The following is an 18,719-nucleotide window of genomic DNA, read 5'->3' on the forward strand; positions in this document are numbered from 1 at the left end:
GTACAGACAAACAAGGAATTTGACTCTCAATAATAGAAGACACCAGAGTGGCCATCATAGTCACCTGACTTGAACCTTTTTGAAATCTCTGATTTTAAGGCAGCTTCAGCTCGCAAACTTAACAATATTAAATAACTGGAACGCTGCCAGGAGCTATTGTCTGGCTATGAATCACTTTTACAGAGGGTCATAACAGCAAAAGGCTCTAAGTGCTAGAGATGTTTGTCATGAAGGACCTGAATAATTTTAAGACAGAGGTAGTCAGTAAAAGTGTCATTTTGTGTTTAATATGGAGAAATCACCTGTAATACTAAATGTGTTGAGCTAATTAAGTTGGTCTAGTTTATTATAAACATCTGATAGTTTGCATGTTTTGCCAATAAACCTAATTTGCAGTGAGGGCTGAAAAATGTAATGTTTAAGGGTAGCACATTTCACCTCAGATTTGTTTAGCTGCACCATCTCCTCCTTTTCTTTTTCTTATGTTTGCTGTTGGAACAGATCTGAATAGAACCAAACTGAGTCTGTGCTGTCAGCATTATGGAAATGACCTTGTAAAGTGACTTTACCAGCGTGCTGAATAAGCCTGTCTAATTTAGTTTATTTCTCTGTGTGTGTATGTTTGTGTGCAGACCCCACCACCATGGTGGAGCTGTGGAAAGATTCGCCCCAGGGCTTGGTCAAAGAGGGGGATACCGTGGAGCTACGTTGCCAGGGCGATGGCAACCCCCCACCGCCCTTCATTTTCAGCAAGGAACAAGTAAGAATGGAGCGCCTTTTCTCAACCTACAAGTCCCGAAGAGAGAATGAGTGACACACGAGAGACATGCAGAGAATGTTTTTGATATGCAGAGCTCTCAGGGCCCCGTGTAGACATGAGTGTGCAGGGTCTGTGAAGACTCTGTCTGCTCTGACCCGGGGTCTGAGACCGGAGGCCACATTGACGGGGCTTATGAGTAGGACTCGTTCCCATGTCAGACACACATTCATTGTGTCTTTGGAGAACACAAAGCCTCAGCTGACTGCTGTCTGAACGTTTCCTAATCAGCCTGTTGGCAGCCTTGTTAGGGGTTGTTTAAATTGGGATGCTAGAGAGTCATTTATGTGTCAAGGACTACAAAGAGAACATGTGTAAAACACAGCTTTTAAAAATATATTTAAGCTTATTTCTTTGAAAACATTTTGACATCAAAAACTTAAATAAAATTTGCGAAAAAGAAATTGCCCCCTCAAAGTTTTTTTTTCTACATTTGCTTTTTTGTCACACTTATGTTTCAGATCATCAAACAAATTATAATAACAGTAACAGGCAAAGATAACCTGAATGAACCTGAACAGTTCTTGAATGATTATTTTACCTATTAAAGGAAAAGGGTTATCCAAACAACCTATGTGAAAAAGCAAATGCCTCCTAAAACAGATGACAAGTAAGTAAAAACTTGTTCCACCTTTGGCAGAAACAGCTGCCATCAGCTTTTGTGATAATTGGTAATGATTGTTTTAGGTCACTTGGAGGTATTTTGACCCACTCTTCTTTGCATAATTTTTTTATTTCAGCCACATTGGAGGGGTTCGTCCAGCATGAACAGCCTCTTATGTCTTTCTACATCAACATATTTGGATTTAAGTCAGGATTTTAACCAGGCCACTCTAAAACCTTCTAGAATACATGGTTCTATCAGCTACAACAAGTTGCCCAGGCCCTGAAGCAGCAGAGCAGCTCCAGACCATCATGCTGCCAACACCTTGTTTGACTGATGGTTTGATTTGTTGTTTTTGTTTTATTTTTTTAAATACTCAAACTTGGAAACACTATACCTTCTGTCAAGGTTGGTGCACCATCATGCTGAGGGGCTAAGCCCTGCCAGTTATACTGGTGAGTTGCAAAAACTGGATGGAAGTTGAAAGATGAATGGTTGCCTCAAAATTCTTCAACTTCCCTTCAAATCCACATAGAGATGGCTGAAACATGGATACAGTTTGTTGCTCCAACAGCACAGAGATCCCAAACACGCATGAAAACTGGTTTTTAGAATGGATAAGGCCATCATCTAACATTAAGGCTTCTTAAAAGGTTTCAACTGCAACCTGAAAAATGGGGGACTCTGCTTGACAGCAGAAATGAACTCTACCAATCCTGCTCAGGAGAATGTCCAAATATCCAGCCAGAATTAACAAGAAGCTTGTTTATGGCTATCAAAAGAATGTGGGCCATTTGCTGCTGGCAAAGGGTCATTTAAAGGAATATTATTGGGGGTGTATGTATATATGTGAGCCTTTATGGATCATTTTTGTCTTAGGTTGCATGATATTATGAAAACATGCAATTGCGATCGCAAAATCTGCAGCAAACTGCACATGCTCCTCACTCTTCCCTTTGTATTCCATCAAAATGATTTCCACTCAACTGTTTTTGAGCTTGAGCATTGTGGCATCAAGGGCTATGAGATTCTGTCCAAGTGGTCAGCCATATTACACCTGTAAAATATTAACCTAGCAAATATTGCATCCAAACTGTCCCTTGCAGTTGCTATATTAAACTCATTGATATTGCAATGATCAGTGCTTCAATATTGTGCAGCTCTACAGAAAATACTGAAGCTCAAATGTGTGCACCCAGTTCTCTCCTCATTGACCTTTATTTGAACATTAGTTGATCAAATATTTTCCATTATTTCAGCAGCTGCTCCTTACACTTTGTACCAAGATAACTTCAGTTTGCATACAGAGCTTAACTTTGAGAAATGAGCATTCAGTATAACAGCATATATGCTTCCAGACTTGCAGGACATGTCTTAGTTTTCCTTGTCACATTTACACGCCAACATTTGTCCTGATAAAAACTAAATGGAGTTTCCTTTTCAGGAGCCGGATATGGTGTTGGAGAGCCGCGGTAATCTGTTGATGCTGTCGTCTGTGTCTCGGAAAGACAGCGGCATCTACCAGTGTCGGCCGCTGGACTCTGTTGGACAAGCTGAGGTCAAAGGGGAGGTCCAGCTCACTGTGCATTGTACGTAGGAAACATAGAACACGCTTACACACAGGACTACACCGTATAAGACATTTTTGTGTAGATCTTTCAAATCTAGCATTGGTGCAGGTTATTATTATTTGTGGGTTCTGTCTAAAAGACCTTTTACAACACTTCCAGATTCTGTCTCACAAAATGGTTGTTTTTGCCATAACTTCAGTAAGAACTGTATTCTGAATGTGTTAACATTAGGCTGTACAGCATCTTGCAAAAGTACTCATACCTGAGATGTTCAAAGCTTAGCATATTGTTGTAGAACCAAATCCTGGTTAAATGTGTCCTTAACCCTGACCTGTTTGCTGGGTTCCTTGGTCTTCGTGATGCTGTTTGTTGTTTAATGTTCTCTGAAGAACCTCTGAGGCCAGAAACAGAACAGCTGCATTTATACTGAGGTTAAATCACACGCAAGTGGTCTGGGTTTACTAATTAGGTGTCTTTTAAAAGCTACTGGTTGCACTGGACTTCTATTTATGTGTGTTTGAGTAAGGGGGGTTGAATACATGCATGCCACACTTTTCAGATTTTCTTGTGAAAAAACTCAAGGTCTAATTATTTTTGCGAGGAGCTGTAGACATGTTGCTGGACATACTCTCACTGAGAAATGATGAAGACTAACAGTTTTCAAGAAGAAAACTAGAACAACTTGTGAACACGTGTGTCATGTCTTGTTCTATTCTGTTTCAGACTTGGACCCAGCAGTTGTGGTTCCTAAAGACTCGGAGGTTATGCTTAAAGGTGAAAATCTGGTAGCATCCTGCAACGCCCTGTCCTCCCTGAAAACCGTAACTGTCTGGTACAAGGTTTGTATCGTAAAAACACATCATTTCATTGCAGCGATCAGGTCGCTGTATATCCTCTTATCGTGTGTCAACTCATCACAACAAGACAAGCAGATCCAATTATAGATATACAATTAAATTAGTCTGATCATGAAAAGGGACCTTAATTCAATGACATGCATTCCAGTTCAATCCTATTTATGGTACACTGTAGTCAAGTTCACTTCATTTTGCCAGTTGGTCCAAAGTTTTTATCTACAGAAACCCAGCCGGCCGCATTGAGTTGTTAAATATGCAGCCGTCCCTCATAGTGAGCAGACATGTGGCGACAGTGGAAATGAACAACTCCCTTTTAAGATGAAGCGACCTTCAGCAGAACCCAGCTTGGTGTGAGCAGCCATCTACTGTGACCAACCAGGGGTTTGAGAAGACCGAACAGACAAACAGAAAACAGAAGTTGTAGCCCATGTCTGGATACTTCTTTAGTGGCTCTTGAAGTTCCAAGTCCAGCTGCAGTCCACGCCTTGTGAATTTCCCCCAAACTCTTGAATGGGCTTCACTTTAAAATCCTCTCAAGACTGCAGTTATCCCTGTTGCTTGTGCATTTTTCCTTCCACTAAACTTTCCATTAATGCACTTGGATACAGCTCTCTGTGAGTGCTTAACTACCCCATGATTGTGTAGGTCATAAAAGGACAGTAATATAAGATTTATGTAATAAAGATAATTTTTATAATATTTTAATAAACTGAATTTTTAGGGTGGGTTGGTAGCACTGTTGCCTTGCAGCAAGAAGGTCCTGGGTTCGACTCCCGGCCAGGGTCTTTCTGTATGGAGTTTGCATGTTCTACCCTGTGCATGCATGGGTTCTCACCATGTACTCCGGTTTCCTCCCACAGTCCAAAGACATGCCTGTTTGGTTAATTGGTCACTCTAAATTGCCCTTAGGTGTATGAATGAGTGTGTGCATGGTTGTTTGTGTGTTGCCCTGCGATGGACTGGCGACCTGTCCAGGGTGTACCCTGCTTCTCACCCATAGACTGCTGGAGATAGGCACCAGCTCCCCCGCGACCCACTATGGAAGAAGCGGTAGAAAATGACTGACTGACTGAATTTTTAGGTTTTATTTAGCTGTTCAGCTGTTTAGCCACAATCATCAAAATTAACAGAAATAGATGAATTTGTATAATATGAATTTCCCTTTTTTAGTTGAGTTACTGAAATAAATGAAACTTTTGATGATGTTTTGATTTACTGACATGTACCTGTAGAGTCACTGACCATTCTTATGATGTGTGCATGTTTGGGTTGGGTTTGTGTAGGATGGAAAGCAGGTGGGTTACAGTAACATGCTGCACCTGGACGACGCTACCTATGAAACCAGCGGAGAGTACGTTTGCGAGGTTACCGTTCCCTCCCTGCCCTCCCTGCACACGAGCGGCTCGGTTCACATCATTGTTCAAGGTCAGTGAGCACCTGCTGCACTCCTGAGCTACTGCTAACCTGTGCCTTTTTAAGGTTAGAGCTTTGAATTTGGAACATTACTGAAGAAAGTTAAAGGTTATAAAGACAATGAAACCCAAAAGTTGCAGACTCAAGTGCTTTTCATAAGGAAATTAAAACTGAAGAATATTTGAGAAAACAGTTTGAACTTTTCTAATGAAAGTGTTCTTCTAGGTGGTCCTCAGGTGGTGGGTGTGGAGGAGGAGGTCCAGCTGGAGGAAGTGGCAGGCAGGATGGTGAACCTGAGCTGTGAGGCTCGAGGACATCCCCCACCCAGCATCTCCTGGAACATCATTGGCAGCCAGGTATCCCAGTTAATCTCCTTCATAATATCAGAGTTTATGAAAATAGTCTAGAAAAATGAGGAATTTGGTTTTTGAGATTTTCACTTCTGGAAAAGTAAACATAAAATCATGCATCCATCCATCCCTCCCTCCCTCCCATCCCATCCCATCCTAAATAAAAATCTCTGTGTTTCTTTGAAGAACTGGCAAGAAGTGATGAGCAAAGCAAACGACCACATGACTCACAGCATGGTGTCGGTAAAGGTCAACTCGGACATCAGCGCTGTTTGTAATGCAACCAATGACATGGGCACTGAAGTCAAGGTTTTCAGCATTAAAGCCAGTAAGCATCTTTTTCTCATTCATGTTGAAAAACCTATTCAAGATAAATTATTTTCAGATCATAAAATTATTTAACCAATGGCTGCACCTCTTCCACCTGCCTTAAAAATTAATTATTGTTTCAGTCTGAAATTATTTCCATCCAAGTTGTCACTACCTCACAATGTTAAATTTATTGACTTTTTAGCTATTAAATAATATTTCTAAAAGGATAAATTAGCTAAAGAGTTTTTAATTTTTAATAAAAAGCTGTTCTGCCAATTTGTAGAGTTAGACTGTTTTTTCTTGGACTCCTTTGTTTTAGTTTAAAAGCCGTGCAGTTGAAAATAGGCCTTGCTGAAAAATAGAGACAAAATGCTGTTAAACTTGTTCACCTCATACCTTCGCTTTTATTGAATCATCTTCAGCAGCAAACATCTGAAACAAATATTTCAGGATGTTTGTTATTGTGTAAATCAGGGGCTGTAATTACTGATGAAAGTGAATATATTTCAATTAAATTCACTTTCCATGGATCATATTTATTGTAGAGGCCTCAATAGAGAAACTCAATGCATTGAAAGTGAAAACACCTGAGATCCCTCGTCCAAGTTAGAAAACTAACTAATTAATTTAGAGAACACTCAGTGCACCTGCTTTCCAATTAGCCTAACTGCATAAAGAAGCTTATAAAATGACCCAGGAGCAGGAATGCCTCAACTGGCTGTTATGAAGCCACATAGAGAATAATCATGATAAAAAGTGGAAGTAGGGTTCCTATGCAACCTTGAAAATACTGGAATTTGCTTTTATTATTTGCCAAGGTTGGAAAAGTTTAAACTGGACGTCAAAGTTAATACAAAAGTATTAATGAGGCCTCTGCTACTTTTAGATCATTTATCTGGTAGCTTTTAGAGCAGATAGCAGAAACTGTGACAGAGGGACAAGATATGAAGCACTGTGAGAAAACGAACACTGGCAAACCTTTTAGCTGCTATAAATGCTAAAGTTAGCATCTACTTAGAATTCAGCTTTTAAGGAATTAGAACAGTAGCTTCGCACCAGCTTAAAATCTATTATAAAATGGAGTTCAAACGAAAATTCAACATGGAAGACTCACCACCCCGCCACGTCCAATCACTCCTCACTGGCTGCACCAATCAACAGCAGGTCCACACTTCTCCTTGGCCAATCATCTGCCAGGGCATCACTTTTATAGACCTTCTGCATGGAAGACACAGCTCTTCTGCTGAGCTTCGACCCACCTCCACCCCTTCTCCACCAAAGGCTTCCAACTCCTTCCATACCAAGGCCTACGCCACCACCAGGATCGGATCCCATGGGGGAAGACGTATCTAATCATAATCCTAAGATGTTTATTCAAACCCACTTCATCCTCAGTGTTTACGTCTTCCTCAGGGATCCGAGCGCCAAAGAAATAATCTTTCATTAATAAACTCAATAACCATCATCTTGTTTCTCCGTTATGTGAGTCTTTCCATGTTGAAATGTTGAAATACAAATTATTTGTTAGCATTATGCCGAGACTGGCTAACTGTGAGCTGCTAATGAAGCTAAAGTTAGCATCTGCTTCAGAGCTTCTTGTTGATGTTGTGCTAAAGTTTTGCGTATCTCGTTTAGAATCTAAAATATTTACAGATTCTCAGCAGAGATCTGCTGTTTTCCCTGTGTATTCCTTAAAACAAGCTTCATTGTTGTCTTTCTTCTGCTCATGATCTGCTGTGTTTGGTGCCACCCTCTGGTTTAGAGTATTAATGTCACTGTCAGTCCACACAGCCAACAAGGTCAAAAAGATCTGGGTCGCATGCAGACATCCACAGACACTTTGCAGTTCAGCAGACTAGGAGGCATGGCGGTTTTAGCGCAATTCTGCTAATGTGCTCCTTTAAAGGTTTAGGTAACGTTTTACATCTCAGTGCATAGGATTTAATTTCCAACCTTCAAATCACTGATCCGAGCCTGTCCGGACAAGAATGGACTACTTCTGGCTCAGTAGGAAGAGTAGTTGTCTTGCAATCAGAAGGTTGTGGGTTCGATTCCAGCTTCCTCCTGCCATATGTCAATGCCCCCCTGGGCAAGGCACTTAACCTCCAAGTTGCCTACCGGTCGGTGTATGAATGTGTGAGCGTTAATGATTGGGTGAATGTGTCTCTACTGTAAAGTGCTTTGGTTGGTCTGTATGAGTGGAAAGGCGCTATATAAGTTCAGTTCATTTACCATTTCCGGTCGCCAGGCGAGTCGTTGGTGCATCTTTGATAAATACCACTTTGTCACAGCTGATAAATGACAACAGTTTGCTCTTTAACCAAATGTATAAAACTATAAATACATTTTTGCACTGATGTTCTGGGATGATTAATCAGCTCAGATCCATTAGAGGCTGAGTGTGTGTGTTTGTATGTTGGATTGATGTTGGTGGGCATAGACTTGTTCCCATTCTAAATGCTGTTCTACTCGTCCACAGTTCCCAGGGTCACCCGCACTCCTCCCTTCTCTCCCGGTAAGACGATTACCGTCCTGAAGTCTCTTTATGTTGCAGCCTTTCTGTCTCAGTGTTCACGCTTTTCTCCAACATCTGTATGTGACAATAAAAGCTTGGAGAAGACCATGCATTATTTACAGACATTCCACCCCATGTCTGTCTTTAGTTTTTTAGCAGATCTTTGGGTTAGCCTTTGGCTGTTATTAAATATTCTGTTTGATTTTTGCGTAAAAAAAATCTTAACACCAGCGAATCCAGGCGCAACGGCAGTCCTTCGGATGCTCAGATCAAACATGCTGCAGCGGTAAAATATTTGTTTATCCTTGAATATTTAAAGTAAACAAAAATAAGCAACATGGAAAAAAACCAGCCAGACATTAATCCTGTTTTATGGTAGGTTTTACATACCATGTTAATTTACACTTCATCTCTGAGTGGGAGATAATTATCACGCAGTTTTCTGACTTAATCTGGGCTGTAAGTTCTTATCGTTAAATCTTTGCAAGACTCCGGGGAAAACACGGAGACTCATAAATAAAAACAACAGAGGAAAAACTGAAATCTAAACCAACTCCAACGCTCCCAAGCAACTTTTTACTGCTTTTCTTTCAGTTTACAGCTGTTATAAACCACTGCAGGCAGAATAAGTTACATTATCAACACTTAAATAAAGTGTTTTTAAGCTGTTTCTCACTTTTTATTGTGTCAGTATATTTAAAGATTAAGCTGGCTATTGCATTGGTGGACGGTGTTCGATTAGTTAAAACTGTTAAAACTAATGGGGTAAAAATAGGAATAAATATAGATCCTGTATCTAAATGAGCAGAAAAAATACCAGAAATATATAGTTTGTTTCGTGTCAGGTATTATTTTAACAGTTTAGCTAGTCTGCATACAATCGGTTTATACTTAGCATGTAGAAATGTAGTTTGGTTGACTTATTACTGGGTAATAAAACATGTGCTTGTTTGTATTCTGCATTAGGGGTCTCAAAGTGCGGCCCAGGGGCCATTTGTGGCCCTCAGGATGATTTTGTGCGGCCCACGGGCCCAACACTGGTGGTGATGCAGATACAGAGATCAGAGTACTTTGCTCGTTTCATTAAAATATTGTGTTTAATTTATTGTTGAACAGGTAAAAATAAAATTTGTTTTTGTTTTCTAATGTTAGGAAAAAAAGATAAAAATCAAAATCTGGTGGTACCCAGAGTACTTAAAACTTGACAATCAATGAATCAGTCAACTTTAATTTATAGAGCGCTTTATACACCAAAAAACGATCAAAGTGCTGAAAAGGTCCATAAATTAAAAAAAAAACACAAACACCTACAATAAAACAAATAAAAAGAAACGGCTAAAAACAGCAAGTAAAAGAAAATAAAAGACTAACTATTATAAGCAGCGTGATATTTCTACTCAACAAAAATTAAAAGCCAAGTGAAAAAATAGTTTTTTAAAAGGGATTTAAAATCATTGAAGGTATCAGTCAACCTTACAGTAAGAGGGAGATTATTCCAGTGTTTGGAAGCAACAGCAGAAAAAGCTCCGTCTCTTCAGGTCACCAGATGAGTCCAAGAACATCTAAAAGGAACAGAAGTTCTGACCTCAAACGTCTTCTGGGAACGTGCTTATGTAAACGCTTAGATAAGGAGATGTCTGACCATTAAAACATTTAAAAAAACAAAATTAAGATCCAGACTGAAACGTACAGACAACAGCACAGGGAGGACAGTATGGTGGCTATGTTCTCAAGATGCTTGTTACCCGTGAGCAGACGGCCAGCTGCGTTTTGGACCAGCTGAAGACAGCTGTCCAACCCAACATAAAGAGGCATTTTTAGCCCCCATGGCAAACAGTTTGGACACCACTGTTCTACATCATCTCATCCATGTTTGCCTCTTCTGTCTGCCTTGTCATTTCTGGTGATTGATGAAACGTCTTGCTCTGCTCTGAAATTACTTCATCTTTCTGATTTGTGACTTTCTCTCCATCGTTTTGGTTTCACCTGTCCTAAAAATGTTTTCTGGATTAACTGCATGATGTGTCACTGCCTGATCTTCAGAGTGGAAATAAGTGTATGTGTGAACTTTGTAGTAACACATCTGCAGAGCCTAGTTACAGCACGCTGCTAACTCATTGGCACACCTGATAACGATGCGTGAAATCCATCCATCATGTTTTCTCTTACGATCTCTTCTCTTCAGGTTTTCTGTGGGTCTGCACTGAGATTGAAATGTGAGAAGGTTAATTCTGTGTATGTTACACCTGTGCTGTTGTGGCCATGTTTTGGGTCATTGTCCTGCTGAGAGAACCAGAGACTGGTATTTCTAAGTATTTCAAAGAGTTCGTGATGCCAAGAACTCAAGATTCACAGAGCCTTTAAAAGAGAAACACACCCACATCATGACAGATCCTCCACCATACTTTAAAGTGAACATGAAGTGCTTTTCCATGTATTCAACCTTTGTTTCACACCAGACCCACCTGGGCTGTTTGTTGATGCAAAGCTTAATAATAATGTCATCTGATCAAAGCTCATTGCGTCTTTTAAAGCTGTTTAGCTAATGCCATATGTTTACATCTGGTACGGTAGAACAACCATTTGACAAGTACCATGCTGTGAAAAAGTATTTGCCCCCTGAAGATTTCTTCTTTTTTTGCCTCACTTAAATCTTTCACATGATCAGGCAACATTAAAACAGTTAAAAACAACTTGAGTAAACACAAAAAGCAGTTTTTCAATGAGGATTTCATTTATTAAGGGAAATCTATCCAAACCAACCAGGTCTCATGTGAAAGGGTAATTGCCCCCTGAACCTAATAACAATAATAACTCTGGTTGTTCCAACAACAGTAACTGCTATCAAGCATTTGTAATAATGGCAATAAGCCTTGCATCACTGCGAAGAAATGTTGGCCCACTCTGCTTTGCAGAATTGTTTTAATGCAGACACACTGGAGGGTTTTCATGCTTGAAGGGCTTGTTAGACGTTGTGCCACGGCATCTCAATCAGATTAAGGTGCAGACTTTTACTCCATAGCCTTTTTTTATTCTCTGGAGCCATTGAGTTATGGATTTGGTGGTGTTTTTTGCATTATTGTCCGGCTACCTAACCCCTGTGCTTGAGCTTCCGGTGAAAAACTGATGGCTCGGCGTTCTCCATCAAAATTTCTGATAGAGAGCAAAAGTCATGGAATTATCAATTAAAGCAAAGTCATCCAGGATCCCCAGAACCGCACTCTACCACCACCATGTTTACCTGTCAATATAATGTTTTTTTTTATTTCTTTTTTATGAAATGCAGTTAGTTTTACACCAGATGTAACGAGACAAATTGTTTCAAAATGTTTCATGTTTGTCTCGTTGGAAAATGTTTCCTAAAAATCTCAAAGATCAACAGGATGTTTTTTACCAAATATGAGATGCATCTCTGTGTTCTCTTAGGTCAGCAGTGTTTCTGACCTTGAAACTCTCCCACAAAGACCATTTATGCCCGGTCTCAATTTTTTTTTTTTTTGAATCATGAACTCTGACCTTAACTAAGGAAGTGAGGCCTGCAGAGTTTAGATGTTGTTCTGGGTTCTTCTCTGACCTCCTGGATGAGTCTTTGATGCTCTCCTAGAGTAATTTTTTTAGGTCGATGACTCCTGGGAAGGTTCTCCACTGTTCCATGTCTTCTCCATGTGCGGATAATGGTTCTCCCTGTGGTCCTCTGGAGTCACAAAGCCTTGGAAATGGCTTTAACCCTTTCTACACTGATAGATGTCAGTGAATTTGTTTCTCAGCTGAATTTGAATGTCTTGATATTGGGGTATTAGGTGCTGCTTTTAGAGATCTTTTAGCCCACTTCATGTTTTCAGACAGGTTCTATTTAAGTGATTTCTTGAGTCGACAACTCTGGGAGTAGTCAGGCCTGGGTGTGGCAGAAGAAATTGAGCTCAGCTCTTCAGAAATCAGTTAATAATGACTTAACAAGGAGATAAGTTACATTTTCACACAGAGCCAGGTTGGCTTGGAAAGCTTTTTTGCCCTAATAATGAAATCAGGATTTGAAAACTGCTTTTTGTGTTCACTCAGCTCATCTTTGTCTGATATTAAAATTTGTTTGTTCTGAAACATTTAATCTAGAAGGGAGCATAACTTTTTTTTACAGCACTATAGATAACAACCTTGTGCATTGGTGTACCAGAAACCGGCCCATGCCTGATAGAAAACCTGTTAATCATACATTTATAAAAATGACAGAATATTATGTGCAATGCATTAGAAAAAAAAAAAAAATTAAATGGGCCACTTATTCTGAAGGTTTGAGTACCAAATGCCCACAGTTGGCCTGCTTGTTTTGGAAGAGAAGCATGTATGAGTGAGTAAAAGCATAATAAATGATCAGATTCTGATTATTAAAGCAAATGAAATGCATTTGGTTGAATCTGTGAACAGAAACTGTCCCACTAACAGCGGATGTCTGCCTCTGTCTGTGCAGTTGAAGGCAGCGGGGTGATCATAGTGGTGATCATACTGTGCTTGCTGCTGCTCGCCTCCCTGGGAAGTGTTCTCTACTTCCTGCATAAGAAAGGAAAGATCCCCTGCGGACGTTCAGGCAAAAAGGAGATGTGAGTACCGTCTCTCCTCACTCACTCTGCTGCACTAATTTTTAACTGCAGGTTTTTTCTGTACAGCAACCACAAAATGACGTTGGTTCTTTAAAGTCAGAACTTTCAAGGCTTTTGTGTGAAATAAAGTTGAGCAACCTTTATCACAGCAAAAATGACAGCAGCAATTACATTTTTTGCACACAATGTTTTGGGTTGAGAGGCAAACAACGCCTCACCCAGATGGGCCTTCTCTACCCAAAACCCAAATCCCTCCTCCCAAAACACACACAACATATCTCAGTTGGATCTGCACACTTTCTCTTTTTAAATCTACCTAATCTGAAAATAAACTTTTTGTTGCTTCCAGTCTTTGATACTCCCAAACTCGAACAATTGAATAAAATAAAGCAAAATAAACACACACACATTGATCAGTTCTTACTCCATAGCAGATAAAGTCAAAACTCATAACAGTGGAATCAACATAAAGGAGACACTAAGTATGAGAAATCAACAATAAGACAACATGAGTGAATGTATATGGGAGCAAACCAAGTGCCATCTGCTTTACTGAGGCAGATTAGGCTTCTGTCTACATTAAAGTATACCTGCTTTACTCACCGTAGATGCTCCATAGAAATCCAAATCCATCTGTCCAATTAGATGGATCTGTCAGTAATCCATCCTTGTGTATAAAGGATTGTTGTGACCATCATTTCGGACAAACCTCCTGTGGTTTAGTGAGTTGTGCAGCTTTTGTAAAACAGCTGAAGATGTTCAAAGGCGTTCCAGTTCCACACAGCTCTTCTCAGTCCAGAGATTTTCTTCAGCAGCAGAACATCTGGGCCCAAACTGGGTGAAGTATATCTGCTAACCTGAACAACTTGTCTGAGTTTAAAAGAAGAACATTTAAAGTCATCCAGGTTTTTTTTATGTTGTTAAGACACTCATGTTATCTAATTAACTGATGGGATTCATCAGGATTTATGGATAAATATTGCTCAGTGTCATTAGCATAACAGTGGAAATGAATCCCAGGCTGTCTAATAACGTTACCCAGTGGAAGCATTTACAGTCATATTGAATAAATTAGAATATTATTGAAAAGTTCATTTATTTCAGTAACTCCATCATTAAGTGAAAGACACTATATAGATTAAACAGAGAATGATGTTTTCAAGCCTTTATTTCTGTTAATGATGACAATTTTCTGCAACCAGCTAATGAAAACATGACATTTAAGATTAGAATATTACATCAGACTAATAAAAAAAAAAAACATTTTAATACAGAAATGTGGGCTGTTTGAAAGTATGTTTAATACCTGCTTGAAGGTTATTTTCAAAAGGTACTTGTAATATGAAAAACGAGTCTCATCAAAACCCAGATTCTAATTTATTGACTGCATAAAGGAAGAAGAATGGGCCTAAGCACTGAACCTTGTGGCACTTCACAATTAACCTTGGAGGGTGGAGATTTATCATTTACATGAACAAACTGGAATCTGTCAGAATATTAAGATCTAAACCAGCCTGGTGCTGTTCCCCTGATCCATACAGCACGTTCCAGCCTTTCTAAGAGAATACTGGATCAAATGTGTCACATAACTGGTGCAGACACAAGTCTATAATCTGAGGCCATGAGAATATCATTGGTGACTTTCACCAACAACTTTCAGGTTCAGTTTTATATCAAGAACAAGATGTGAAAGATTTAAGTTGTTCAGGTGGAAGAATCAAAACCAAACGGATCCAAAATGGGAAGGTTAAATCTGGAGTCGGTAACACTTGGAAGTGATGTTTAAACATGAACGTCTGTTGAAAAAAGACCAATGTTCCTCATAATCAGTTCCCCTGCTGCCTTGTATCCTCTTGTTCGTCTGAGCAGCACCAAAGAGAAGCCCACCAAAGACGACATCGTAGTAGAGATGAAGAACAACCCAAAGAATGAGGATGCTGTGCTGCTAAAGGCTGTGAACGGAGAGAAAAAGGGTCCAAATGACCAGGTAACTGTTGTGGTGAGTGAATAGTTTCAGCTCAGACTCTAAAAACCTCCAGCGCTGGACTCTGCAGGTTTCCCAGAGGCTGGTCTCGCCTAAAGATCAAACATGTTTCTTCTTGAGTTAAATATGTTGCATCCTTGGGTTGATTTCAACATCTCGCTGTTTTAGCTAATAGAGTAACTGACGTACTGATGTATATTTTCCTAGTTTAAATCTTTGAATAGGCCATTCATCACAGCTTCATTATTCCTAAAACCTCAGGGGTGTTTATTATGAAGCTGAGGAGTTTTGCAGGATGGTTGTAGAGAGAGTTCAGTGAGTAAACATGATTAAACAGGCCGTAAACCAGAGTGCTGCTCGGTGATGAAACAAAGCTGGTAAAACAGTTTTACAAGGTGGTTTACGTTCCTAACAGGGTGTTACATACTGTACTCGCAAAATACCTGTTAACTGAACAGAAACAATGTGGACAAACAAATGTCTGTTATGTAATAAATCTGGGTGATGTCATCACTTACAGTGCTGAGAAAAAGTATTCACTCACTTACAGATTTGTCCCGTTTTTGCTTTTTTTCTCACTGAACAAATTTTAATGCCAGACAAATAAAAAAAACAACTAATTTACTCCAAGAGTGAATCAGCGATTCATACTGGAGGTCACACAAGAACCCAGAACAACACCTACACCCCCCTGCAGACCTCACTCTCCTCGATTAAGGTCAGAGGTCATGATTCAACAATAAGAAAGAGAGAGACTGGTCACAAATGATCTTCATGGGAGAGTTCTGAGGTCAGACCCATCGCTGACCCAAAAGAACAAAAGACCCATCTCACATTTACCAAAAATTCGTCTTGATGATCTCCAAGACTTCTGGGAAAATATTCTGTGCACTGATGAGACAAAAGTTAAACTTTTTGGAAGGTGTGTGTCCCACTACATCTAAAGACTTAAATCCCATTGACAGACTTTTGCTTGACCTTAAATAAGCTGTTCATGCTGGAAAACCCTCCAATGTGGCTGAATTAAAATAATTCTGCAAAGAAGAGTGGGTCAAAATTCCTTCACAGCGAGGTGAGAAACTCATTACCAGTCATTAACTTTAGGGGGCGATTACTTTTTCACACAGGACCAAGAATGAACCCAGAGCAGAAAGGCATCAACACCTTTCTGTTATTTATCGCAATCTACTATCATCGCATGTTTTCGTGCAGCCCTAATTAAAACCAACAACTGAAAAATGTAGAGTTGAACTAATCGATTTTCTTGAAATCGAAATCAGACAATTTTTCCTTTGGGTCGGCCACGTTCAGTCTTCTGCAGGTCAGAACTCCCACCTTTTCATGTCTATAAACGCATCAACCAACAGCATGAACTTTCATACACTTTTGAGTTTATTAAACATTAGATAATAGTTGTGCTTTGATGCAAATAAAATTCCTCTGGAATCAAATGTACTGTTTTTAATAAAGAACCTGCAGCATTTTTTTCCTTCTCCTTTTTTACAGTCCTTAGAAAAACATCTGAATCAGCAGGTCTGACCTGTAGGAAAGTCAGAAATCAGTAATGAGCCCAGAAAAGACTGATGAACCTGTGTCCACAAGACCAACCTGTCCAGCTTTGTGCTGCATTAAGGACTGATATCAGCTCAGGATCCAGATTTAAATGAGTCCCTGCTGAAACTCACATCCCCGTGCCCAGTAAGGGTCTACTGCCTAAGATAATGTCAGCCCCAAGCCAAGCAAGATGCTTCGAATGGCCAAAATTTAACAATCACAGCCTTTTTTCTTTGTGGACTGGTCGCAAAATCTTATCACTTGAGAATTTTCTCTCAGGTCTGAGCCCTTTTCACCCTATACAAGATTCACTTTGAGAGAGACTGTACTGGTTGCCTCTGCTCCCTGGCTATCTCATGTGACCCGCTCTCCGATATCTACATATGACTCTTTGTGAAGGGGAGAGAAAAATGCACAGAAAGCAGCTGAAACACTGGTTGTTGAACTTTCTCCATGCAAAGCATGTTTTGTTTGCACATAATTAACTGGAACCAAATTGAAAGCCTGAATTTAGAACGTGTCATATCAATAGAAAGAAAACGTGCTAGCATTAGCCTAGCTCAGGGTTCACTTTTAGGAGACAAGGGTCTAAATGACCTCCTCTGGTTCTCCTAGAGTTAAACGACAGAGGCAGGAGAGTAAAGCTTACCGTCTCCTCTGTCTGTGCAGTAAAACTCCTGAAGGTTCTGCGGCGCCTTAGCAGCGGGTCGCCCGAAGCAGCATTCGGACCACGTCAGAGCCGAGGAGGCCCGGGACGCTCCCACTGACCTGAGATCTGCAGACCAAAGCCTCCTCCCAGTCTGGACGTTCCCCCTCTGTTCCCCCCTTCGTTCTTTGTTCTCAGCAGTATTCAGCAGATTTTCCCAGGAACACACACACTGACACACGTCACACACATTTTCCAGGTGTGTATGTACAGATTTGTATCTTCTGAATCAGTCTTTGCTTCAGCATTCAGTTTTCTCATTAGTTTTCAGCATTTGCTGTTGTTTAGTGTTTGTACGATGGTGAATCATCCTTTTTTATGAAAGTGTATATATTATATATATATTTTGTTATTTAAGATATTTTGGCTCAGATTTCCATTTCAGAGCAGCATCTGGCTGGTGTGCATGTTTTTATTTTAACGTCCAGGTGAGATTTGACACAGGACACGGATGTTGGAGACCAAACGTTAGTTCTGCCACATTTTTTTATTTGTAGAAACTCGTTTTACATTCGACCAAATCAACAGTTTTTTTTATTTTCTGGAGAACCTGTGTTTAGTTTTCCTGCAAGATCGCCAGTGATAATCTTTCTGAAACTAGACGCACTGGCGACCTTCACTCCAAACTGCTGTCACGTTCTTTTACCATTTGTAAATACGCTTAGGTTAGAGACCTTCTAGAAGAAGCCTGTGAGACTTTCTGAAACTCAAAATGGTCAAAGTTAGACATCTACTGTGCCTGTTTCTTTTTTTTTTTTTTTTTTTTACAACAACCACTGAATGTCTTTTTTTAACTTGTTTTTCTTTGTATTGCCACTGAGAGGTAAAAGCCTGCAGGTCCCACATGTTTTTGCATGTTTCATTAAGTGACTGTTATGTTTGGGCAGAAGATGCTTTTATTTTTTACTCGTAGTAATCGCACAGAGAGATCACTCTCATAGAACCCACGAAGGCTTACAGTTTACTTTATTCCGAGTATTTGGAAAAAAGGTTTAAATTAAAATTTTCATTTAGATTTTTTTTTTTTTCTAAAATAAAATCAAACTTAAAATGTTTCTAAACGGTTTAATTTTAATTTAATTACAATTTCAAAAACATTAAATTCAATTTAAATTCAGGAAACCACAAATTTTATTTGAATTTATAAAACTTAATTTACATAAAAACAATATTTAAATTTCAAACACGTAAACTTTCAACATATAAATTAAACTGAATCAAACAGAGAATTTTTTTTTCTAATTTAAATCTTTAGTTCACTTTACATTTTTTATTTGAAACCTTTTCTGAACACAAATTTAAAGTAAGAAAAGTTATTTTTCTTAATTTAAATTGATATTTGTTATTTAAAGTTTTTTGAATGTAAATTAAATTTAAACAGCATCCTAATTTGCTAGATTTTCTGTACATTAAAGTCACAGACCTAATCTGATCGCAAGAT

The 18,719-nt window shown here is 39.4% G+C and overlaps 1 protein-coding gene across 2 annotated transcripts in view; it reads left to right on the forward strand.

Moving 5' to 3' along the window:
* The window catches only part of mcama (melanoma cell adhesion molecule a), a 79,880-nt gene extending 61,562 nt beyond the window's left edge, over nt 1–18,318 (forward strand). The window contains exons 7-16 of one of the 2 annotated variants that reach the window (XM_047379608.1): nt 633–760; nt 2,866–3,010; nt 3,716–3,831; nt 5,133–5,274; nt 5,488–5,618; nt 5,799–5,940; nt 8,404–8,439; nt 12,905–13,034; nt 14,904–15,033; nt 17,242–18,318. In XM_047379608.1, coding sequence (XP_047235564.1) covers nt 633–760; nt 2,866–3,010; nt 3,716–3,831; nt 5,133–5,274; nt 5,488–5,618; nt 5,799–5,940; nt 8,404–8,439; nt 12,905–13,034; nt 14,904–15,033; nt 17,242–17,244 — 1,103 coding nt within the window. In that variant the 3' untranslated portion in view covers nt 17,245–18,318. The remainder of the gene's footprint in view (nt 1–632; nt 761–2,865; nt 3,011–3,715; nt 3,832–5,132; nt 5,275–5,487; nt 5,619–5,798; nt 5,941–8,403; nt 8,440–12,904; nt 13,035–14,903; nt 15,034–17,241) is intronic. The other variant, XM_047379609.1, reaches the window with a different exon arrangement.
* The last annotated feature ends 401 nt before the right edge of the window (nt 18,319–18,719 follow it).

This window comes from Girardinichthys multiradiatus, chromosome 11, assembly GCF_021462225.1.
Source record: "Girardinichthys multiradiatus isolate DD_20200921_A chromosome 11, DD_fGirMul_XY1, whole genome shotgun sequence".
In the NCBI taxonomy this organism is placed as follows: Eukaryota; Metazoa; Chordata; class Actinopteri; order Cyprinodontiformes; family Goodeidae; genus Girardinichthys; species Girardinichthys multiradiatus.